The sequence below is a fragment of the Schistocerca nitens genome, chromosome 7 (genome assembly GCF_023898315.1).
Source record: "Schistocerca nitens isolate TAMUIC-IGC-003100 chromosome 7, iqSchNite1.1, whole genome shotgun sequence".
Lineage (NCBI taxonomy): Eukaryota > Metazoa > Arthropoda > Insecta > Orthoptera > Acrididae > Schistocerca > Schistocerca nitens.
Window position 1 is genome coordinate 282,793,009 of NC_064620.1, and position 26,412 is coordinate 282,819,420.

Genomic DNA, 26,412 nt, shown 5'->3' on the forward strand with positions numbered 1-26,412 from the left:
CACGTAAAAAAATTTATTTTGTTATGTTTTCGAACTTCCACTGCAACGGGTGTGAATCCTGAATCCTTCCTGGTCATGCTGACAAAGTTTTATGAATTTATTTGTAAAAGTATAGACAGTGGAAATTAAAATGTCCTGAGATGCCTCTCCTGCTCCAAGTCGGTCCGTTTGACGTCCTACCCCCCTTAATTAATTAGAAAAATTATTAAAAACAAACATCAATCTTACAGTTAGCTTCGTCGCCGACAGTGTCGTTCAACTGTCAAACGATAACAATTTTCACATTAGTGCGTGTCACGACCGTATGCAGACTGTGTTTTAGGTGTGGTTGTTCCTCCGCGTTTCCTCTATAGTCGGTCACATCACCAACAGTCGACTGGAGTGCGTTTAAAGGGCTGAAATGTCCGTGGTGGATTTGTTACTCAGGCGACAAGGCCACTTTCGATACCACTGAACTCTCCAGGCCGACCATTCTGCTGTTACTGCTTCTCACATGACTTCCCCACTTCCTTTTATGTTGGCGAGTCCACCTCTCGTGGCTTCTGGCGATCAATTCCGCACTATATGGGGGTGTCAGGATACTTTTGGTCAGAGAGTGTATCCGCGGATATCCAACACTGCACACGTCTCTGGACCTCCGTTTCTCTACGGTGTATCTCATAGCCCTTTCTCCACGTCCCTGCCTCTAGCTCCCTTCTCTTACGTCGATTGGGACTGAAGTGTAGTCGTTTTCTAACTCCTCTCTGTCTTCGTTCTACAGTTTTGACTTGGACGCGTATGACCCGAGTTGGTTTCGCGCCCTGCAACAAAACAAACAGACCAACTGCACATGTCCAAATCCACGCAGACCTCGTCAGTCCATTAGGCTGGGTGTTCGGCTCGGCTCTAGCTAGAGCAGAGGTGGCGCCACCTGGACGCGGATCGTCACGTTGGCAGGGATACAGCTGCCTCCCCACATGAGCCCCGCCGGCCTTGAACTGGTGGCCGCGAGGCGTCGCTCGCGTAATTATAGCCTCCGCGCCTTTCTGCCTGTCGGCCGCTCGCCTAGGTGTCGCTATTTTGAGACGGCGGCGCCTTCATACGACGTCATCTCGGCCCGGGGGCACTAGCCGCACTTCGTTCGCACACCTACCCTCTCTCTCTCTCTCTCTCTCTCTCTCTCTCTCTCTCTCTCCGCCACTATCCTGTAATACACTGTTGCAGCGCGAGCAAACGGCCGCTCTCTGGAGAAGCGTAAATACAGACCACGAGCCCTCTGATCCCTCGAGTTCAAGCCTTCTCAAGTGCAAAACCAGCTACACGATGTTCGCGCTTCCTCCCACAACGCAGGAGTTAATGGTGCTGTTGCCCCTGGTAGCGGTAGTGGTGGAAGGGGGCGGTGGCGGCTGAGATGAGCGTGGGTGGATTGCAAGATAGGGAAGGGGAGGCGCGGATAAGACCCTTATTTCACACTGGACATAACCACAAGAAATCAAACGTTGTAATTTAAGGTAAATAAAACTGGGCAAGTGCGAATAGATCCCGCGCACAGAGGGCTCCGAGCAAACATAATTGCGTATATGTATCCATCCTGGGAATCTAGAATCTCAACTATTTTTGCCTGTTACCGATATCGAACAAAGTCAAAACACTGGTCCTGGAAATGGAAATGTCGTATGACTAGGGCCTCCCGTCGGGTACATCGTTCGCCGGGTGCAAATCTTTCGATTTGACGCCACTTCGGCGACTTGCGCCTCGCTGGGGATGAAATGATTAGGACAACACCCAGTTCCTGAGCGGAGAAAATCTCCGACCCAGCCGGAAATCGAACCCGGGCCCTTAGGATTGATATTCTGTCGCACTGACCACTCAGCTACCGGGGGCGGTTCTGGAAATGGCAAGACTGTATCAAAACCTCTACAGTAGTTCCTCAGACTAGCCCCCACCCCCCGCCGAAGTATAAAAAGAAGTGAGCAAGTGACTTCAGCCGATTCATGTAGAGAGAGAGGATTTAACAAAACATTTTTTATTTACTTACTAAAACATGTCTACACCTCACATTCTATACCTGCATGCAGTAATGTTCGTCTATCATACTTTCGACGGATGATGAACGCGACGTATGTTGAACTGGCAAAAATGTCACACAATTACAGTTTAACAAGCTTCAGATTTTTTAGTTTATGCGGACAGTGAAACATTGCTTCTTGCTGAATTTCATGATTCTAGGTCAACGGGAAGTGCCTCATAAGTTTTGATGACCGAGTTTTCGAATACTAATATAAGGCACTTAAATGGCCGTAACTTTTGATTGCATTCACATAAAAGCTTAAAATTTTACACAGTCAAGGGACTGTAAACTTTAATATGTGCCATAAATTTGAGCTTGATACGTCTACCCGCTACTGCGAAAAAAGGTTCTTAACAGTCTGACGGATAGACAGGCAAACGGACAACGATGCGATTCTAAAAGGATCCTGCTTTTACAGATTGAGACACTGAACCCTACAAAAGGCCTCATCAAACACTCTCGGTGAGAATGAAGGAGAAGAGGAAGCTACTTTCAGTCACAGAGGTTTTCATTTTTCTTTGTCTGAACTAGGAGTAGCTAGAGAATGCTACGACTTGAAAATATCCACCACCAAAACTAAAGTTATGGCTCACAACGGAAAACACCCAGTCTCATCACAATCTTTACTGAACACAAGTTACTGGGAAAAGCCCACCGCTTAGGTATTTAGGTTATATTTAGGACATAGTGTAGAAAAGATCTGAGGGTGGTCGTTACTCACTGAAACCGGTCATCGTCAAAAGAACGCCGCGCGGGATTAGCCGAGCGGTCTTGGGCGCTGCAGTCATGGACTATGCGTCTGGTTCCGGCGGATGTTCGAGTCCTCCCTCGGGCATGGGTGTGTGTGTGTGTGTGTGTGTGTGTGTGTGTGTGTGTGTGTGTGTGTGTGTGTTTGTGTCCGTAGGATAATTTAGGTTAAGTAGTGTGCAAGCTTAGGGAATGATGGCCTTAGCAGTTAAGTCCCATAAGATTTCACACACATTTGAACATTTTTTGTCAAAAGAACTGATACTGTGATCAAAGACTGGAATAAAAAACATTTGACGATAATGATGTGCAGAGAAAAATCAATAAATTTCAGGACATATACGAAACTATCAATAAGACCTTAAATAACAAGAAGAGGAAACACACAGAATTAGTTTTTTTAAAAAAATGACTGTACATATCTTGTTCTACGGCAGTGATTCTTGGATTGAAAAAACGAAAGACAGAAGCGTCATACCATTGGCTGAAATGAGAGTTTAAGATCTGTCAAAGATTGCTAAAAAAGGCATCTTATAAATATTTTACTTAAGCGACAGAGTGGGGGAAAATAGCCAGGAATGTAGCCGTCATTTTAATTGTAAGGGAGAAGACACGATTGCAGTCGTTGTAAACAACTGAAAGCCCTCGAGAAAACGAAACGTTGCAAGACCGAGAAAAAAATAGACTTAAAAATGTGAAGTCGCAACAGGCCTATTGCCGAAATCTTGAAGAAGAACAAGATATTTTGGAGTCAGTACTCCAGCATTATGGCACATAACTTGTATGATCCCTGGCTGCGCAAGCGAGCTGTTGTGGACGTTATAGCCAGAGGGCTTGTGTCCAGCCTGGCGGTGATGGGTTGGTCTCTCAGTAATCTTTATAAATGGATTGCAAAATGTTCAAATGCCTCTAAGCACTATGGGACTTAACATCTGAGGTCATTAGTCCCCTAGAACTTAGAACTAGTTAAACCTAACTAACCTAAGGACATCATACACATCCATGCCCGAGGCAGGATTCGAACCTGCGACCGTAGCAGCGGCGCGGTTCCGGACTGAAGCGCCTAGAACCGCTCGGCCACAGTAAAGGATTGCAGTCAGGATCTACTACGCTGGCGCAAAGGTTGGCAGCTTCCCATGACGGCAGCGGTTTTCGAGCACCTGTCGGAAATATACTTCTATGAAGCCCTGCAATGTAACACCCCTTTGCTCAGGAGTGCTTTTAGCGGGAGCAACAAATGACTAACAAAATTCACCGAATTTCTTTCTTTTGAGTAAATATTGGTTAACATCATTTTAATGCCCTTGTAATCGGCTTTCAACCCCACTATCAGACTGGTTTTAGTAACTTTTTCCATTCATCGTTTATCCACACCAGCGACAAACAGTGCAGTGACATTAGAAGAACGCAGGTGGTTCAGATATGCTCCATTATCACAAACTCATTCTTCTTCTTTAAATGATCGCAAAGCTTCCTCTAGAACTACTGAGAATAAGTATGATGGTGTGGAATGTCCTCGTCTAACTTTGAAATTACGAGGGTAAACCCAAAAGTAAGGTCTCCTATTTTTTTTACAAGTACATAGATCTGTTTATTTCTACAATGGTTTACATCAGTTTACAGCTTGAACATTTAGCTATTTTTCGACATAATCACCATTCTGTCGATGTATTTTTGTAGACGCCGTGGCAGTTTTTGTGTGCCCATGTCATACCAGCTCGCCGCCATGCTGTTCAGAAAGTTATGAACCTCTTCTTTCACCTCGTCGTCGGAGCTGAATCGCTGGGACCACAATTAACGCTGACAGGTACTGTGAAAAAACTTAAACGGGCGATTCAGAACCGGAGAAGAGGAGTGTTGAGCAAAGGCGTACATATTCTCCATGGCAACGCTCGCCCACGCATCGCTTGGCAAACCGTTGCTCTCCTGCAACAGTTTCAGTGAACATAATCACCCACCCACCCTGTAGTCCTGACTTGGCGCCCAGTGCCTATCACCTGTTCCCTAGGTTAAAAGAACATTTGGCCGGAAAGCGATCCAGCTTTTTTTTTATGAAACAGATCTGATGATGGTCATTATAGACCGAAACCGGTAATCTGGTAACAACAAGTTTGTGACCATAGACGTAAAGTAAAGGAAACTTATATCTGAAATAACTGCATTCTGATGACATTTCACTGTTTCTAGCGTTAGTATGATGGACGTTCAACGGTGCTACAGCTTTCATCACACTTCATCAATGTAGAGAGTAGTCTGAAATTTTATCGAATCAGTGTCTGGTTCCTCAGTAGCAGACACTACAATTCTTGTTGAAACTGAGACAAAAAGTTTCTCAGAATCTATGCCAGCTGAAGCCATTTTGTTCCTTTGGTTGACGAAAATGTGTTCTTCCTTCCCTGTTTCGGCAACGTATTGTCATTAACGAATGCCTAATTGTTATTTATACATTATGTTGTCACGTATCAATGAAATGCGAAAGAATTATTTTCTGGTTGGGCCAGTAACTCTGTGTACAGTAATATTTATTCCACTGTCCATAAAGATTAATTAATGCTCGCACCATTCTTTGTGTCGTATTATTTACGAAATTGAAAAGATACCTTTATTTATATGCCGTGACAACATATCCTTGTTTGAAACGCGGCACAAGGAGAACAGAAACAAAACTATCGTTCCGCAACCCCGCCCCCCCCCCCCCACACACACACAGAGAGAGAGAGAGAGAGAGAGAGAGAGAGAGAGAGAGAGAGCATGGCAACGATTACTTAACTGCTACGATAATACAGTATTCAGCTGCTGAGATTTCTATAGAATTATTCAGTAGCAAGCAGTGGCTAAATACCAGTCTTCTTACTTTCCCTGCGGGTCTCTTCAGTATATGACTCGCGCATCTGCTGCTGGGTCACGTTGTGTGTATCCCACATGATTTTCTTGAGGCATTGTTCGACAGAGTCAGAAGGTAGTTGATAGCTGCCAGCAGTAATCAGCAGCTAAATATGTAAGTCTCTTTACTATTAGCGGAACAAGCATTCAGCTTTGGAGAAAATTTTAAAACAAATTACATTTTATACAAATGTCAGTGGGCAACTTGTTTGCCTCATACGTTAGGTAACAACAGCATAAAGTACTTCAGAAATTCTCCAGTTTCGGATGCTTGTTCCATTAATAAAAAGAGAGAACGTTTGTCGGAAAATAGTCAATTAGTGAGGGCTTGTGCCGTTAAAACTGAGTAATAGAGAATAATTAAATAAATACTGAAAATTACATTGTATAAGATGTGTCGTGATGAAAATATGGTTGTATAAGAAAGTACTCTGCTCTTTGTGTTTGTAGTATCCTAGCAGTTGAAGTATGCTCTAGCCACTCTATTGTAAACAGCTGTATGAGAAAGTGCGAAGTGATCTGTTACAGTACTCTGTGTGCCACATAAGATTAAATTTCCACTACATGGGCAACAAAGTTTTGGAACATAAACGTCACCGACAGAAACAGCAAAAAAAAATCTTTCGCATTTCACGGAAATGTGACAGTGGAACAATCAATGTGTAAATGACTGTTAGCACCTCACGACAGCAGCAAGCTCCCGAAACACGCTGTGCCAATAAATATTGGAATAAAAACGTGACTCAAGCTGAAAAACTTTTGTTTTATAAATTACGCAATACGGTCGCAGACTAGAACCAGTTGCAAGTAACATGGACAACTTTAAAATTACAGCATCATTCTAGTTTCAGGGTATTTTCTTCTTTCATAAATATTTGGTAAACAATTTTGCGAGCAATAATTTTTATTTAAACCAGACACAGATGAGACTAGAAGCTACTAAAACATGCAACTAATAAAATATATGTAACACATCACAATTCACCAACAATGTTCGTAACTAATACTGACGAAGTGTTAATAATGGGCCGGTATCATGTCTCCAAAATGACTGATCGCCAGAAGTACCACCTACAAATAAAAGCCACTTCAGTGACGCATGTCCGTAATCCAGCCCTGTGAGCTAAAATTGGAAAGGGGACCTACAGTTTAGATTCCGAAGCACGTGTCGTTTTTAGTGAAGTTCCACATCGCTGAAAGGGGAAGGCTTGGTAAAATGCAGATCGAAAAAAACACTGGTCCGACCGAAATTTGATTTTCTATATTTGTTTTCTAATGAAGTGGTTTACCATTAGAGACCAGACCTAACAGAGAAATAACGCTATCAGGCACATTCTTTAACATCGCGAGCACACTGATTCACCCCAGCGACCGCCTGACACATGCACGGTCAACAGTATGTGCAGTCATGGACTGTGAGGCTGGTCCCGGCGGAGGTTCGAGTCCTCCCTCGGGCGTGGGTGTGTGTGTTTGTCTTTAGGATAATTTAGGTTAAGTAGTGTGTAAACATTTCAACAGTATGTGCAATGACCTAACGACTTGCTGCGCTGTACTGAACTAACCAGGCAGTGTTGCTGAACGAAAGAGCCGAACATTTACGTATGTGTCTTGTTTGACATATGTCGAGTGAGATATATCGATTGCAGGATATTACAATCGCTTCAAACAAAGATAGTGACCAAGAGCGTGAGAGTGTAATCTAGTAAATACGCGCCGATAAAAGCTCAACTTAAAAGTAAAATGTAAATTTGTTTGACACATTATTTACGCCATGAACGCGCAAACGAAATTTTTAGATGAACGAATTACAACGGTGACAGTCCAGCATAAAGGATGCCATACATGTATTCAAATACGATTATTTGCAAAAATCGCATACAAAGAACAGTAGCATTGAAGAATTGTGCACAATACAAGAGGGACAAAAAACAGTGCTTACAAAATAGATCGTCCTTGCATATAGAAAACGATAAGCAGCTACATTTACACAAAACGATCGTGACTGATAGATGTCTAACTGTTGACGGGCGTTTGATGTGAGTTACATATAATGCACACAGATGTGGTAAAACGCATGGGATACCTCCCGATGTCCTGTCGCACATTCTTTTGCCGCGCGCAGTGCAGCTAGGAGTTTTTGTATAATTATGCCCCATAAATGTTTGATGAGATTCGTTTCGGCGATCTGGGTGGCCAAATCATTCGCTCGAATTGTCCAGAATGTTCCTCAAACCGATCGTGCATGACGTCGTTGTTTGGGAACATGAAGTCCATGAATGACTCCAAATGCTCTCCAAGTAGCCAGATATAACCATTTGCAGTCAATGATCGGTGCAGTTGGACCAGAGGACCCAGTGCCTTCCATGTAAACACAGAGCGCACATTACGGCGCCACCACCAGCTTGCACAGTGTCTCGTTGACAACTTGGGTTCATGGCTCCGTGGAGTCTGCTCCACCCTCGATCGTTACCATCAGCTGACCACTGTTATCCAGTCATCATGAGCCCAGGAGAGGCGATGAAGGCGATAATGTGCTGTTGGCAAAAGCACTGCAGTCGGTCGTCTGCTGCCATTGCGCATTAACGCCATATTTCGCAGGACCCTCGTAACGGATACGTTCGTCGTACGTCGCATATTTCTGTGGATATTTCTGTGGATATTTCAAGCAGTGTTGCTTGTCTGTTAGCACTGACAGCTCTACGCAAGCACCGCTGCTCTCGGTCGTTAAACGAAGGCCATTGGCCACTTCGTTTTCCGTGCTGAGAGCTAATGCCTGCAATCTACACTCCTGGAAATGGAAAAAAGAACACATTGACACCGGTGTGTCAGACCCACCATACTTGCTCCGGACACTGCGAGAGGGCTGTACAAGCAATGATCACACGCACGGCACAGCGGACACACCAAGAACCGCGGTGTTGGCCGTCGAATGGCGCTAGCTGCGCAGCATTTGTGCACCGCCGCCGTCAGTGTCAGCCAGTTTGCCGTGGCATACGGAGCTCCATCGCAGTCTTTAACACTGGTAGCATGCCGCGACAGCGTGGACGTGAACCGTATGTGCAGTTGACGGACTTTGAGCGAGGGCGTATAGTGGGCATGCGGGAGGCCGGGTGGACGTACCGCCGAATTGCTCAACACGTGGGGCGTGAGGTCTCCACAGTACATCGATGTTGTCGCCAGTGGTCGGCGGAAGGTGCACGTGCCCGTCGACCTGGGACCGGACCGCAGCGACGCACGGATGCACGCCAAGACCGTAGGATCCTACGCAGTGCCGTAGGGGACCGCACCGCCACTTCCCAGCAAATTAGGGACACTGTTGCTTCTGGGGTATCGGCGAGGACCATTCGCAACCGTCTCTATGAAGCTGGGCTACGGTCCCGCACACCGTTAGGCCGTCTTCCGCTCACGCCCCAACATCGTGCAGCCCGCCTCCAGTGGTGTCGCGACAGGCGTGAATGGAGGGACGAATGGAGACGTGTCGTCTTCAGCGATGAGAGTCGCTTCTGCCTTGGTGCCAATGATGGTCGTATGCGTGTTTGGCGCCGTGCAGGTGAGCGCCACAATCAGGACTGCATTCGACCGAGGCACACAGGGCCAACACCCGGCATCATGGTGTGGGGAGCGATCTCCTACACTGGCCGTACACCACTGGTGATCGTCGAGGGGACACTGAATAGTGCACGGTACATCCAAACCGTCATCGAACCCATCGTTCTACCATTCCTAGACCGGCAAGGGAACTTGCTGTTCCAACAGGACAATGCACGTCCGCATGTATCCCGTGCCACCCAACGTGCTCTAGAAGGTGTAAGTCAACTACCCTGGCCAGCAAGATCTCCGGATCTGTCCCCCATTGAGCATGTTTGGGACTGGATGAAGCGTCGTCTCACGCGGTCTGCACGTCCAGCACGAACGCTGGTCCAACTGAGGCGCCAGGTGGAAATGGCATGGCAAGCCGTTCCACAGGACTACATCCAGCATCTCTACGATCGTCTCCATGGGAGAATAGCAGCCTGCATTGCTGCGAAAGGTGGATATACACTGTACTAGTGCCGACATTGTGCATGCTCTGTTGCCTGTGTCTATGTGCCTGTGGTTCTGTCAGTGTGATCATGTGATGTATCTGACCCCAGGAATGTGTCAATAAAGTTTCCCCTTCCTGGCACAATGAATTCACGGTGTTCTTATTTCAGTTTCCAGGAGTGTAGTATTCTCGCCACTCTCTTCACTATGGGTCTCGGAATATTGACTTACTAATAATTTACCAAATTGAATGCCCCGTGCGTTTAGTTCCAACTATTATTCTGTGTTCCAAGTCTGTTCAGTTCCGACATGGGGTCATACTGAAGTCCGAAACCTTTCCACGTTAATATCCTAAGTACAAATGACAACTCTGCCAGTGCACCTCCCTTTTATACCTTGTGTACCGTTACTACCATCATCTGTGTATGTGCATATCTCTAACTATCCTATGACTAGTGTATAATGAAATAATTATTGCTGCTCCAGTCACGTTAATTAGCACGATGCGTTTTGGCAGCATTCTGCCTTCACCGGTTGCATTAGTGTGAAAGTGTTAAGTGATGGTGGTGCTGAAATGGAAAAAAATCCAAGCTCAAGATAGCTAAAATTCCTTGATTCATTACTAGTTTCAGCTCATTGATGAGCTATCTTCAGAACAATAAAAATTATTAGTTAATTCTGTAGCAGGCATTAGGCATTACACATCGTCATAATCTGTTCAGCTGATTCAATACATGCGGTAGCCATGTATCATACACAAGCACACACACACACACACACACACACACACACACACACACACACACACACACACACACACATGCTCTCGCCCTCTACTGCAAACAGGACATTCTTGTAGGAAATTTAATCAGTTAAATTTTGTGCTGAGATGCGTTTTCCCTAAGGGCCATTTTCGAATTATTAAAAAAAAACGTACTAAAGGGAAATTAAAAGGCCTTTTGAATAACTAGAAAACTGTAGGCCCGCTTCCCCCGCCCTTTGCCCCCCCCCCTCCCAAAAACGAACCCAAGTCAAAATTTAACTACATTAAATTTCCTACAAAAAGGTCATATTCATTTTCTCTCCAGAACTAAGATTGCGGCGTACAGCGAGCAAAAGAAAATGAAAAACTCGTGTGTGGTTTCTGAAGGTGTTGCGGGTTGCATAAAACGCATAGCTAGCTTCAGCTGGATCAACATGTGTATCCAGTGTTCATACTGATCCCACACTTTTAACATCACAGATCACCTGTCCCCCTATTTAACATTGGCAAAATTTTAACTACTTGATGGTGATGTGATATTTCTTTGCTCTGTGTGTCAGACAAATTTCCATCATAAATAGTTAAACGTTCGGTACATAACCTCACTAGCACACCCAGCAAATGAACCTCATCACATTTGACGTTAATGTACCTGTAATTGTAATGCACCTTGATAATTGCAGCATGCTGCCGAAATATTAGTGAAAAGTGACTGAAGGAACAAAAAAAATTTCACAAATTTACACTACTGGCCATTAAAGTTGCTACACCAAGAAGAAATGCAGATGATAAACGGGTATTCATTGGACGAATATATTATACTAGAACTGACATGTGATTACATTTTCACGCAAATTGGGTGCATAGATCCTGAGAAATCAGTACCCAGAACAACCACCTCTGGCCTTAATAACGGCCTTGATACGCCTGGGCATTGAGTCAAACAGAGCTTGGATGCCGTGTACAGGTACAGCTGCCCACGCAGCTTCAAGACGATACCACAGTTCATCAAGAGTAGTGACTGGCGTATTGTGACGAGCCAGTTCATCGGCCACCATTGACCAGACGTTTTCAATTGGTGAGGGATCTGGAGAATGGTCTGGCCAGGGCAGCAGTCGAACGTTTTCTGTATCTAGAAAGGCCCGTACAGTACCTGCAACATGCGGTCGTGCATTATCCTGCTGAAATGTAGGGTTTCGCAAGAATCGAATGAAGGGTAGAGCCACGGGTCGTAACACATCTGAAATGTAACGTCCACTGTTCAAAGTGCCGTCAATGAGTTCTAGAGCTGACCGAGACGTGTAACCAATGGCACCTCATACCATCACTCCGGGTGATACGCCAGTATGGCGATGACGAATACACGCTTCCAATGTCCGTTCACCGCGACGTCGCCAAACACGGATGCGACCATCATGATGCCGTAAACAGAACCTGGATTCATCCGAAAAAATGAAGTTTTGCCATTCGTGTACCCAGGTTCGTCGTTGAGTACACCATCGCAGGCGCTCCTGTCTGTGATGCAGCGTCAAGGGTAACCGCAGCCATGGTCTCCGAGGTGATAGTCCATGCTGCTGCAAACGTCGTCGAACTGTTGGTGCATATGGTTGTTGTCTTGACTCAGGGACAGAGACGTGGCTGCACGATCCGTTACAGCCATGCAGATAAGATGCCTGTCATCTCGACTGCTAGTGATACGCGGCCATTGGGATCCAGCACGGCGTTCCGTATTACCCTCCTGAACCCACCGATTCCATATTGTGCTAACCGGCATTGGATCCCGACCAACGCGAGCAGCAATGTCGCGATACGATAAACCGCAATCGCGATGGGGTACAGTCCGGCCTTTATCAAAGTCGGAAACGTGATGGTACGCATTTCTCCTGCTTACACGAGGCGTCACAACAACGTTTCACCAGGCAACGCCGGTCAGCTGCTGTTTGTATATGAGAAATCTGTTGGAAACCTTCCTCATGTCAGCACGTTGTAGGTGTCACCACCGGCGCCAAACTTGTGTGAATGTTCTGAAAAGCTAATCATTTACATATCACAGCATCTTATTCCTTTCGGTTAAATTTCGCGTCTGTAGCACGTGATCTTCGTGGTGTAGCACTTTTAATGGCCAGTAGTGTATTATACAGTTGCTGACCTTAGCCAATTACATATAACATCCATTAAGTTAATTCGTATATTAGCAATTAACCTAATCGTCTTGTTGATACTGTGGTTCACCTACATATGTTGCTTCACAGTGAAACCGGTTGTGGCGTACTGAATGCACCTGAAACACAGTTGTGAACATTTAATTTTTAGGTTCCTTTTGCATAACTTTTGCTCCAGCTTTAATCATTTCTATCGAAACGCCAGTGTTACGTATCAACGGAGGTGACTGTGCCTTTCTAGTGGTCTGTTGCAAATTCACCATTGTGACATCCCCTCTCCCCTTTTGTTGTCGCTGTTTATGTTGAGCCGCTATTGCTACAGCTCGGTCGGTGGAATGGAGACGCGACGCGCAGTGATGGTTGTCCCCGTCGGATAACTTGGAACAGCACCTGAAAATCTCTAAAGAAAATGATTCCTCGCGTAATGTATGAAAGTCCGTTTGCGAGTCCGCACAGTCTTATCAGCCATGCGAACTGCTGATTTTAATTGTCTGTTATGGTTTTATGATGATTTGCTATGCTCGGTTAGTTAGTTATTGCAGTATTGAGTGAATCATTGATCACCGGCGTCGTTTCACACCATTGAAGCAAGGAAAAATTTATTTGCGGTTCAGTACGTCGTTGTTGTATTGCTAGGCAGAATTGTTCACTACGGCACGACGCAAATCCAGAAGTAATCTATAATGCTATCTTGCATTCGTGCGTCGTGATATTATTTCGGCAAAACACCACTTTCAATGCTCAATGTTCATCAAGGCACTCTTTCAATAAAAATGTTCACAGTTAATTAATTTTGATCATCAACTGTTACACAGTTCAAATAATGATGGAGCCACCACGTGAGATTTCCATTACTGACGACCAATTTTATTGTTTCTTCCTAGCAATTAGTTTATAATCATCGCCCACACGCACACCGATGGATCAGATTAATTACGATTCTTTTGAGTTCGGTGATCGTGACAATTACGACAACTTTTACAATCGGCGTCTTTGTATTATCTTCGTGTGGTCGTATTAATGTTTCCTACTCCAGGCTAATCAGGTATTGCAGTCTTCGATACTATGTGTCCACCTTTCGTTGTAACTGTTCACTTTGATGAAGGTTGAGTTCAACAATAACATCTCCAATAATGAAAGTTGATTAACTCATCGTACAATATCAGAATATCACTTCAGTTCTCAAGTCAGATTAACTGAGAACAAAGTCCGCGCATCTCTATCACACAATAGTACTTTTTTTGATAGAAACCATATCGTAGCGTTCCGTTTGTAGTACTATAACAAACAGTGCTCTCTCTCTCTCTCTCGACTTGATAGCAAGCAAGCTAGTAAGCGACTAATTTTTCCATGATCGAGCATTGTAGACGCATTGAATTTCCTTTTCGCCGCGTTTACAACTCTCTTTCACAATAAATATGATCTCTGACCGACATATTACTTTGGACTTAACTTTCGTCGTACTGATTGAAAGTTAATACTAAGATGTTTGATGTTGTTGTTGTGGTTGTCAGTCCTGAGACTGGTATGGCGCAGCTCTCCATGCTACTCTATCCTGTGCAAGCTTCTTCATCTCCCAGTACCTACTGCAACCTACATCCTTCTGAATCTGCTTAGTGTATTCATCTCTTGGTCTCCCTCTACGATTTTTACCCTCCACGCTGCCCTCCAGTACTAAATTGGTGATCCCTTGATGCCTCAGAACATGTCCTACCAACCGATCCCTTCTTCTAGTCACGTTGTGCCACAAACTCCTCTTCTCCCCAATTCTATTCAATACCTTCTCATTAGTTATGTGATCTACCCATCTAATCTTCAGCATTCTTCTGCATTCTTCAGCACCACATTTCGAAAGCTTCTATTCTCTTCTTGTCTAAACTATTTACTGTCCATGCTTCACTTCCATACATGGCTACACTCCATACAAATACTTTCAGAAACGACTTCCTGACACTTAAATCTATACTCGATGTTAACAAATTTCTCTTCTTCAGAAACGCTTTCCTTGCCATTGCCAGTCTATATTTTATATCCTCTCTACTTCAACCATCATCAGTTATTTTGCTTCCCAAATAGCAAAACTCCTTTGATGCCTCAGAAGACGTCCTACCAACCGATCCCTTCTTCTAGTCAAGTTGTGCCACAAACTTCTCTTCTCCCCAATCCTGTTCAATACCTCCTCATTAGTTATATGATCTACCCATCTAATCTTCAGCATTCTTCTGTAGCACCACAATTCGAAAGCTTCTATTCTCTTGTCAAACTAGTTATCTTCCATGTTTCACTTCCATACACGGCTACACTTCATACAAATACTTACAGAAACGACTTCCTGACGCTTAAATCTATACTCGATGTTAACAAATTTCTCTTCTTCAGAAACGCTTTCCTTGCCATTGCCATTCTACATTTTATATCCTCTCTACTTCGACCATCATCAGTTATTTTGCTCCACAAATAGCAAAACCCCTTTACTACTTTAAGTGTCTCATTTCCTAATCTAATTCCCTCAGCATCACCCGATTTAATTTGACTACATTCCATTATCCTCGTTTTGCTTTAGTTGATGTTCATCTTATATCCTCCTTTCAAGACACTGCCCATTCCGTTCAACTGCTCTTCCAAGTCCTTTGCTGTCTCTGACAGAATTATAATACAGATGTTTGATAGCTAATTAAAATAAACTTTCTTTCTAGCTTTATATCATGACATACACAGTAATTATTGAAATTGGTGGTCATCAAAACTTATTATCAAAGTTGTCGTACCTGTCAGGATAACACTGTTCCCAACTTTAAATTATCATGACATTGTTATGTGGGTTTTCGGGTTTCTTGGGGTGTTACACCATCCAGTGCTACTATGTGAAAGAAGGCCTGTTCGCTTGTTTGGATGAAAGTTAAAAATTGAAAGCTTTATTGGTAGATCTTAAAGAAAAGAAGTACGTATTTTTTACGTGTGTAAGTAGCAGCTTCAATGTGGTACTGAGGATGGCGCAGTTACTGTGAAAGCAGGAAGAGAAGCGAGGTGAACAGGTGTTTCGGGCGCGCCAGCTGCCGGGGCAGGGATTCGCGTTTCGCAGGCCAGGGCTTGGCAACGTGGCTGGCGCATGCCTGGCTGCATACAAACGGTGTGTGTGAGCCTGCCGCCGCATCGGCAACGCAGAAAAGGCAACACAAACTGAGGCGGCGCCGCTGCACCGCGGCCGAGGCGGCTCAGACTGCACGAGGACGGCGTCTTGCTGCCTGACAGGAAACTCCAGATACCAGTACCTCTTCCTTCTCCTACCTACTGCTCTATTGATTCCTTTTAATCCTAGCAGTGTACACCCTGTAATTGTCACGCGAACTGTATACGTCAGGGTCACAGTGACCCTCAGTTGTTTGCGGAAAAAACTGCCTGAATATAAATACACTACTAGCCATTAAAATTTCTACACAACGAAGATGACGAGCTACAGAAGCGAAATTTAACCGACAGGAATAAGATGCTGTGATATGCAAATGATTAGCTTTTCAGAGCATTCACACAAGGTTGGCGCCGGTGGCTACACCTACAGCGTGCTGACATGAGGAAAGTTTCCAACCACAAAAACAACAGTTGACCGGTGTTGCCTGGTGAAACGTTGTCGTGCTGCCTCGTGTAAGGAGGAGAAATGCTTACCATCACGTTTCCGACTTTGATAAAGGTCGGATTGTAGCGAATCGCGATTGCGGCTTATCGTATCGCCACATTGCTGCTCGCGTTGGTCGAGATCCAATGACTGTTAGCAGAATATGGAATCGGTGGGTTCAGGAGGGTAATACGGAACGCCGTGCTGGATCCCAACGGCCCCGTATCACTAGCAGTCGAGATGACATCTTATCCGCATGGCTGTAACGGATCGTGCAGCCACGTCTCAATCCCTACCTGAGTCAACAGATGGGGACGTTTGCAAGACAACAACCATGTGCGCGAACAGTTCGACGACGTTTGCAGCAGCATGGACTATCAGCTCGGAGACCATGGCTACGGTTACCCTTGACGCTGCATCACAGACAGGAGCGCCTGCGATAGTGTACTCAACGACGAACCTGGGTACACGGATGGCAGAACGTCATTTTTTCGGTTGAATCCAGGTTCTGTTTACAGCATCATGATGGTCGCATCCGTGTTTGGCGACGTCGCGGTGAACGGACATTGGAAGCGTGTATTCGTCATCGCCATACTGGCGTATCACCCAGCGTGATGGTATGGGGTGCCATTGGTTACACGTCTCGGTCATCTCTTGTTCGCATTGGCGGCACTTTGAACAGTGGGCGTTACATTTCAGATGTGTTACGACCCGTGGCTCTACCCTTCATTCGATCCCTGCGAAACCCTACTTTTCAGCAGGATAATGCACGACCGCATGTTGCAGGTCCTGTACGGACCTTTCTGGATACAGAAAATGTTCGACTGCTGCCCTGGCCAGCACATTCTCCAGATCTTTGACCAATTGAAAACGTCTGGTCAATGGTGGCCGAGCAACTGGCTCGTCACAATACGCGTCACTACTCTTGATGAATTGTGGTATCGTGTTGAAGCTGCATGGGCAGCTGTACCTCGACACGCCATCCAAGTTCTGTTTGACTCAATGCCCAGGCATATAACCGCTATTACGCCCAGAGGTGGTTGTTCTGGGTACTGATTTGTCAGGATCTATGCACCCAAATTGCGTGAAAATGTAATCACATGTCAGTTCTAGTATAATATATTTGTCCAATGAATACCCGTTTATCATCTGCATTTTTTCTTGGTGTAGCAATTTTAATGGCCATTAGTGTAATATTAGTGCACCGAAAATTCTAGACGAAGAAAAGGCTGTCATGGAAGCTTTTCAGAGATGAAACCTTAAAGTGATACGGGACTAAAGATTTTGAATGGTTGAAATGTCTCTGAGCACTATGGGACTCAACTTCTGAGGTCATTAGTCCCCTAGAACTTAGAAGTAGTTAAACCGAACTAACCTAAGGATCAGAATGAGATATTCACTCTGCAGCGGAGTGTGCGCTGATATGAAACTTCCTGGCAGTTTAAAACTGTGTGCCTGACCGAGACTCGAACTCGGGACCTTTGCCTTTCGCGGGCAAGTGCTCTACCATCTGAGCTACCGAAGCACGACTCACGCCCGGTACTCACAGCTATACTTCTGCCAGTATATCGTCTCCTACCTTCCAAATTTTACAGAAGCTCTCCTGCGAACATTGCAGAACTAGCACTCCTGAAAGAAAGGATACTGCGGAGACATGGCTTAGCCACAGCCTGGGGGATGTTTCCAGAATGAGATTTTCACTCTGCAGCGGAGTGTGCGCTGATATGAAACTTCCTGGCAGATTAAAAATGTGTGCCCGACCGAGACTCTGGAAACATCCTCCAGGCTGTGGCTAAGCCATGTCTCCGCAGTATCCTTTCTTTCAGGAGTGCTAGTTCTGCAAGGTTCGCAGGAGAGCTTCTGTAAAGTTTGGAAGTTAGGAGACGAGATACTGGCCGAAGTAAAGCTGTGAGGACCGGGCGTGAGTCGTGCTTCGGTAGCTCAGATGGTAGAGCACTTGCATGCGAAAGGCAAAGGTCCTGAGTTCGAGTCTCGGTCGGGCACACAGTTTTAATCTGCCAGGAAGTTTTAACCTAAGGACATCACACACATCCATGCCCGAGGCAGGATTCGAACCTGCGACCGTAGCGGTCTCGCGGTTCCAGATTGCTGCGCCTAGAACCGCACGGCCACTTCGGCCGGCCACTAAAGATTTTATTTGCTGTTTGATAAGATGAAGATACTATTCATTTACTGAAATGCACATATTAAACAAATACACTCCTGGAAATTGAAATAAGAACACCGTGAATTCATTGTCCCAGGAAGGGGAAAATTTATTGACACATTCCTGGGGTCAGATACATCACATGATCACACTGACAGAACCACAGGCACATAGACACAGGCAACAGAGCATGCACAATGTCGGCACTAGTACAGTGTATATCCACCTTTCGCAGCAATGCAGGCTGCTATTCTCCCATGGAGACGATCGTAGAGATGCTGGATGTAGTCCTGTGGAACGGCTTGCCATGCCATTTCCACCTGGCGCCTCAGTTGGACCAGCGTTCGTGCTGGACGTGCAGACCGCGTGAGACGACGCTTCATCCAGTCCCAAACATGCTCAATGGGGGACAGATCCGGAGAGCTTGCTGGCCAGGGTAGTTGACTTACACCTTCTAGAGCACGTTGGGTGGCACGGGATACATGCGGACGTGCATTGTCCTGTTGGAACAGCAAGTTCCCTTGCCGGTCTAGGAATGGTAGAACGATGGGTTCGATGACGGTTTGGATGTACCGTGCACTATTCAGTGTCCCCTCGACGATCACCAGAGGTGTACGGCCAGTGTAGGAGATCGCTCCCCACACCATGATGCCGGGTGTTGGCCCTGTGTGCCTCGGTCGTATGCAGTCCTGATTGTGGCGCTCACCTGCACGGCGCCAAACACGCATACGACCATCATTGGCACCAAGGCAGAAGCGACTCTCATCGCTGAAGACGACACGTCTCCATTCGTCCCTCCATTCACGCCCGTCGCGACACCACTGGAGGCGGGCTGCACGATGTTGGGGCGTGAGCGGAAGACGGTCTAACGGTGTGCGGGACCGTAGCCCAGCTTCATGGAGACGGTTGCGAATGGTCCTCGCCGATACCCCAGGAGCAACAGTGTCCCTAATTTGCTGTGAAGTGGCGGTGCGGTCCCTTACGGCACTGCGTAGAATCCTACGGTCTTGGCGTGCATCCGAGCGTCGCTGCGGTCCGGTCCCAGGTCGACGGGCACATGCACCTTCCGCCGACCACTGGCGACAACATCGATGTACTGTGGAGACCTCACGCCCCACGTGTTGAGCAACTCGGCGGTACGTCCACCCGGCCTCCTGCATGCCCACTATACGCCCTCGCTCAAAGTCCGTCAACTGCACATACGGTTCACGTCCACGCTGTCGCGGCATGCTACCAGTGTTAAAGACTGCGATGGAGCTCCGTATGCCACGGCAAACTGGCTGACACTGACGGCGGCGGTGCACAAATGCTGCGCAGCTAGCGCCATTCGACGGCCAACACCGCGGTTCCTGGTGTGTCCGCTGCGCCGTGCGTGTGATCATTGCTTGTACAGCCCTCTCGCAGTGTCCGGAGCAAGTATGGTGGGTCTGACACACCGGTGTCAATGTGTTCTTTTTTCCATTTCCAGGAGTGTATTTTGAGATGTTCTCAGTCGTTCACAAATCCTTTCATTCATTGTTTCCACACTCTTTGAATATGGAGTATAATGTTATCTACAACTGGCTGACGTCTTCTACTGCGGTCAGCTGTGTTCCAACTGATGTGAAGGTCGATGGCAGCATGTCATGACCTCACACAAATGCAGGATGCTTTTCGGTCGGTACCCCTGGAATTTGCAGCAGGATGAAGGAGGCTAGCACGAGTGGGTTGGTTGTGGGAATCTGGAACATTGTATAATAATTAGCACTGGAATACTTTAGTAAATAACTTTTACTTAACTTTGCCCTGCTACTGCACTCCAGGAACATAACTAAAAACAACTATCTTTCTTGAATACAAATGACTCATTGACAAAGATTTACTGGATTATACATCAAGCATGATAACACAATTCTGGTATTACGTGCGTAATAGATGCGCGAACTAGAGGCTGCGAACCTAGCGAGCTGAAGGCTATTCCAGGCGCTACAGTCTGGAACCGAGCGATCGCTACGGTCGCAGGTTCGAATCCTGCCTCAGGCATGGATGTGTGTGAAGTCCTTAGGTTAGTTAGGTTTAATTCTACGTTCTAGGGGACTGATGACCTCAGACGTTAAGTCGCATAGTGCTCAGAGCCATTTGAACCATTTTGAAGGCTATTCTAATCTGATTTCGCTCACGTCCTGTAGATGACGCGGCTGGTGCGATTTGCAAGTCTCTCTGTCAGTGCCATACGGCGGCGCTGCAAGCCCAGCGAGTCCAGAGAGGTTGCAAGTGCTGGACCGCTCTCGATTATCGCAACCTCTAGCGTGGTGTCTAACGTTGACACCACACCAACAATGATATTCTTTCTGTGAACGAATATATACTCTTCATCGCTTGTTGAAGAGTCGGTAGACTGTTCAGTTTCGCCATTGTCCATAACTGCTGAAGGAGCGCCAGCTTTAAGAGCACTTTTAGTCAGGAATGTCACTTACATCACTTTCACGACTGAGTTATTCTAACGATGCCTCCCTAATAGCATCGTTCGTTGGTAAAATTGAAACGTCTCCTTAGAAAAATTATACACGACTGTGTTTAAACTGACACACAATATTTTTTGCGCAACGCAATCTGACTTTCAAAAATCGCTACAAAAGAATGGCCCTGACTAACATTAACCTATACCTTTCACAAATCAATTACCTCACCAAAAATCTTCGTTACTCGAACTACTGCAATACAGCGAGCGCCACTACTGCCAGCTAAATAAAAGATTCTAACTACTGAAGGCACTAACTACTGATATGCATAGTTAGCAAATGAAAGATTTTGATAGAGAACAAATAATGTATTTACCTTAATAGTCATAATATATATAGCAGTTCATGAGATCCATTCCTACAAATGTACTGTTTCTGATGGACACACCTCTAGATTATCCATTCTCAAAAATCCGCCATTTCACTTCCCCACATCCACCACTGCTGGCGGCTCACCTCCAACTGCGCAACGCTATGCACTGTTAACATCCAGCGCCCAACACTACAATGGCAGACAACAATGCAAACTAGACACAGACTGCACACAGCACAGCCAGTGATTTTCATACAGAGCGCTACGTGGCGTTACAAATATAAAAATCTAAACAGCCTACTTACAAAATGTCATTTCTACGTGCTACTTTCACATAAATGCACTTCACACTCAGTAACAGAACTGCAACATAATGTGTACTTCAGGGTCGCAGCGATACTTCAAAAATTATTTCTGTCAAATCAATTAAACAACGATGCCTCACAAAGTCCGTCCTAGGTTGTACTCAATACCGAATTTACATTGGGCTGTGAAATTGTGGTAGCGCATGCGCAGTGCCAAAAAAAAAAAAAAAAAAAAAAAAGCTATGTGGCGACATACTAGGGAGTGGGAAATGAGAACAAGTGTCTTTCAGTGGTCGTCAAACTGCTACTCGAATCAATTATTCGTGCAGTCCGTGGTGCTCAGTGGTATTTTACAAGTATAATAATATGCATGTAGCAACTAACAGCACAATTCAATAAGGTCAAGTAACGTAAAGAGATTCTTAAGGGTGTTGTTTTTCCTACTCAGCAAGAAACTTTAAGATGTGCTTAATTTTAGTTGACGTTGATGAATTCGACTGTGAGCTAAGAAGATTTGGCCGATTATCACAAGGGCAAGATGGATAACGAGCAAGGCCGCTGTTTGTTAGATTGTGTGAGAGGGGACTTGTACCGCTGCTATTTTATAAATTTTGACACTGAAGTAACATCGATTCGTGAATATGCTTGATAGAAATGATCATCTTAAAATGTGGTATATTTGTTGTAAGAAATATGAAATTAATTTAAGGCTGTTGTAATATAATATAATGAATAGAAAAAGAATTCCATTAACAACATTTAGTAAACATTTGTGATCGTGTGTCAAATTGCATTTAAATACAGGGTGTTTGGGGAGGAAAGGTCAATATTTTACACAGTGATAGTATAAGTAATTCTGAACAAAAAATGTTATACTAACGTAGGTCCGCAAATGCTTCGTTAGGGTGGTATGGGTATTGAAAGGAACTTTAATTCTGCAAAAGTGATGTGCACAACGTGATGTACGTATACGCAATACAACTGGACCGTAACGTGATTTTCTTGAAAACAATGTTACAGAGAAGTACAGTTATGTTCCATATTTTTGCATAATGTTTATTTACTTTGCATTTAGTACATAATGCATTACAACATGCATGTTACATGTATTCAGTTGACAAAGACGTACCACGTCTTCTACAAACGGCTTTAACGCTTATCGTACAGATGTTGTATAGTTCACAGAACAGGTTCGATATCCCACCACGAACGTCGATGCACCTTTGCGCTCTAGCGATAACATGTTGTGTTGCTTGTTCAGTTGCCTGTGGTTGGTTCCCAATCAATTCAGCAGCATCGATGATGCGACGAACCAGTTCATCTGGTGCATTTACCTTCTCTTTGTGCACTTCTGATTTCATCCAACACCATAAATAGAAATCTAAAGGTGTAAGGTCAGGTGATCTTGGAGGTCAGTTAATAGCACCGCTACGCCCAATCCAACGATTAGGGTTGATGTGGTTGAGATGGTCCCTCACACGTAAGGTATCGTGTGGAGGGGCACCGTCATGTTGAAAGTACATTCCAGTTCGCTTGGCTAAAGGAACGTCTTCCAATAGGGCCACAAATGAATTTTCCAAAATATGCAGATACCTCTCTCCCGTCAATCTCTGACTGATAATAAGTGGACCGATCATGCAGCACCAAACATTTACAAAACGAACCTGGAAATTGCTATCCCGTGACCATCGATGATTATTGCGTGTGTTGTTTATTCCATGTCGTGAAAACTGGGATTCGTCAGTGAACGGTTTGTATGGAAGCAAATGACTACTCTCATTTACCCAGTGACAGAATTGAAGTCTTTGGGCATTGTCTGCGTATTCCTCATTTCTGTAGACGTGTGGCATTGTTAGCAGCTCTTGTACGAACACAGTTAACACCATACACTACACAGCTAACGGATCCGTCGCCGGCAAACAACGGGTGATTGTACTACGTACGTCACATGACCTTAATACGTGGTAGGTTGCATAGCGCGAACATGGCATGTACCCGTGCATTGTTTGCAAGAAAATTACGTTACAGTCCAGTTGTACCGCGTATTCGTTCACGTTGTGCACACCAATTTTGCAGAATTAAAGTTCCTTTCAGTACCCATACCTCCCTAACGAAGCATTTGCGGACCTATGTTCATACAACATTTTTTGCTCAGAATTACTTACACTATTACTATTTAAAATATTGACCTTTCCTCCCCAAACACCCCGTATAAGTACAATTACTGTTATTAATCAATCATCTGTAAACACAGACAACATTACTGCAGTTCGTCAGGCAATTACCATGTCACAACTTTGGCGCCTCTGAGGTTGGCAGCAATGTGAACAATGAACAGTCGAGGCTAAGTGTTCCGAGGCGTGCCGACTGTTAACGATTAGTACTTTGAGGCCGGCGATCAACTTTCCCCGCCCTTCCTATACTTAGTCTGTTGGGAGCTCATAACATACGGTACAAATTTATGTAGCCTACCAATTAAAAATGAGATCGGTACACATGCGATCCGAGGTGTCTCCCCAGTATCAGCCCTTGAGCAAACACTTTTAGAGATCATTGCCTTGACACTTAAGTTCTCCATGTATTTTTCGTAAAACAGATCCCTGGACACAGCCGAGAATGTAAACACGATTCTGTCAACAAGATTTCGCGGCACTCCTAGGTGCAATGCACGCAGAAAATCCGTGGCATCGAAGTCGTACGGCGGAGTGGCGGAAACTTGTCAAAGGACATTAGAGTGGTACTGGCAGGACGTGCGAGATTGTCGTGCTGACAGAATAGTGCCAAATATCCCGTTTAGGCAAACCAGGAGAGTGATGCCTTCGGTGTTCTGCAACTCGTATACGTTCAGCACCGAAGATAATTTGGGTTGTTTTGAAAATTCCCCTTAATTCTTTTTATTCACCTAGACATCCTCGCAGGGTAGCCGCGCGGTCTTGGGCACCTTGCTACGTTTCGCGCGGCTCCCTCCGTCGGAGGTTCGAGTCCTCCCTCGGGCATGTGTGTGTGTGTGTGTGTGTGTGTGTGTGTGTGTGTGTGTGTGTGTTGTCCTTAGCGTAAGTTAGTTTAAGTTAGATTAAGTAGTGTGTAAGCCTAGGGACCGATGACCACAGCAGTTTGGTCCCATAGGAACTTACCACAAATTTCCTATTTTCACCCGGACACAGTTATTAAAATAAATATTTTTTAAAAATAGAAATATCGACGGAAAACTCTGTGTGTCTTGTTTGGAAGCAAAATTTTTCAATTCATTGATGGTACTCGCTGTTGACAATAGTAATGCCCACTTTTCATGCTCAAAGTTGCATTCAGTACTGTTCTGTTCCGTCTCGCGTTTGCTTTTGCAGCGGTGTGAGTTGTACGTTAACAGTGATACATACAAGCGTGGATAGGTTTACTGATGTAGAATTGGCGAACTGGGTTTGCAGAATGCAGCGCAGTGCAAGAGCGACATTACGACTATATATTGAGCTATTCCAGCAGCGTCGGCAACCACGTCACAGTACCTTTACTCTGAGTTTTGTGCTGTATGTTTTGATGATTGCATATTGCAAACTTTTTCACTCTTTTTGATGTATTTTCTCATAGATAAAAGTAACTGGAGCAGCAAACCGAATAAATCATAATTAAATTGTTACTCTGTATGGATCCAGCACACAGGTCTCTTTTACTAAAATACCTAGAAAATATCGTTGAACAATCTCTGAAATTTTGTCGGTGGAGTTACGATAAACCCTGTTCGAAGCCAAATGAAATTTGGGTTGGGCCTTGCCCTTCACTGCATTGGCACAGAGGAGATGGTATGATGTAGATGAGGGGAAGATCTTGCTTGAGTCGACCGTTATTACACATCGTGCAGGATGTAACGGCTAGGAATTCCATTCCGCAGCTGATACTACTCTGGCAACGTCTCGCTGGTAGCGTCTGTGTATTCCCCTTGTTGCTTGCACTGCTTATCACTCTTCATCCCACTCTTTTCTCGGGACATGCTTTATCATCTTGTGTTTAAAGTCTCTCGATGGTATTAGTTTGTGGTCGTCTTTGTCACTGTAAAAAGATTTTTTCTTAGAGTGACAGATATTTAACTGATTTCATTAGAATGTGGTTTCCCTATCTTGATTCGTGTTAAGCAGGTGTGTCAGTGTTTGGTCACAAATCAATGACAATCTGAGAACTAATTCCAAATAAGGTACGGCGACACCTTTCCATATTGGCAGGGAACCTGAGCAGATGGTTCCATCTAATGACGAACCGTCTAACGGAACGTTGTAAAGGGTCGGGGGAATAGCTCCTGCATGTTTTGTAGCGAAAACTATGCTATTGACATAGTTGAAATAAACAGTTTGAAAATCTAACTTTTCTTTTCTTTTTGTTTCAGGTAAGATTCCAGTTTACCACATCTGAGTGGGAGTGGTAAGTAGAGCCAAATATTCACAGTTACTTTCCGCAATGCTGATCGTAATTTATTTTTGTCGCTGAGTGTTTACATCATATTAAAGGGGTCACTTGCATATGGAGGACCCTCGAAAAGATAAAGTATGTCGCTATAAATGGAAGCTTTAACATGGATCAGACCCACAACCGTTAAAAGAGAAGTGGATATGTGATGGTTCTTATGCATGAAAGGCAAGAAAAACTGATTTGTTTCGAGTATTAGAATTACTTGGAGAAATATGTAGAAACCTGAATGATAGGAGAACTGTCTATCCCACCCATTATATTTTAACAATACTAGTGAAAACAATTGTAGAAGCACCAGCATTTTGGTTTATATTCTTTTCGCGAGTACTGTGTGAACCCAGCTAGTCGGACATAACAGTCTAACTTGGATCTTGAACTCATCTCCTGTAAAGTTCACTGTAGACAGTTTAGTGTTTAATATCCCATC

General features: G+C 44.9%; 1 protein-coding gene across 1 annotated transcript in view; it reads left to right on the forward strand.

The window, feature by feature from the left end:
• LOC126195574 (uncharacterized) overlaps nt 1-25,948 on the forward strand; it is a 217,236-nt gene extending 191,288 nt beyond the window's left edge. Inside the window, exon 4 of the mRNA XM_049934200.1 lies at nt 25,903-25,948. Within this exon, the coding sequence (XP_049790157.1) occupies nt 25,903-25,928 (26 nt within the window). The 3' untranslated portion in view covers nt 25,929-25,948. The remainder of the gene's footprint in view (nt 1-25,902) is intronic.
• The last annotated feature ends 464 nt before the right edge of the window (nt 25,949-26,412 follow it).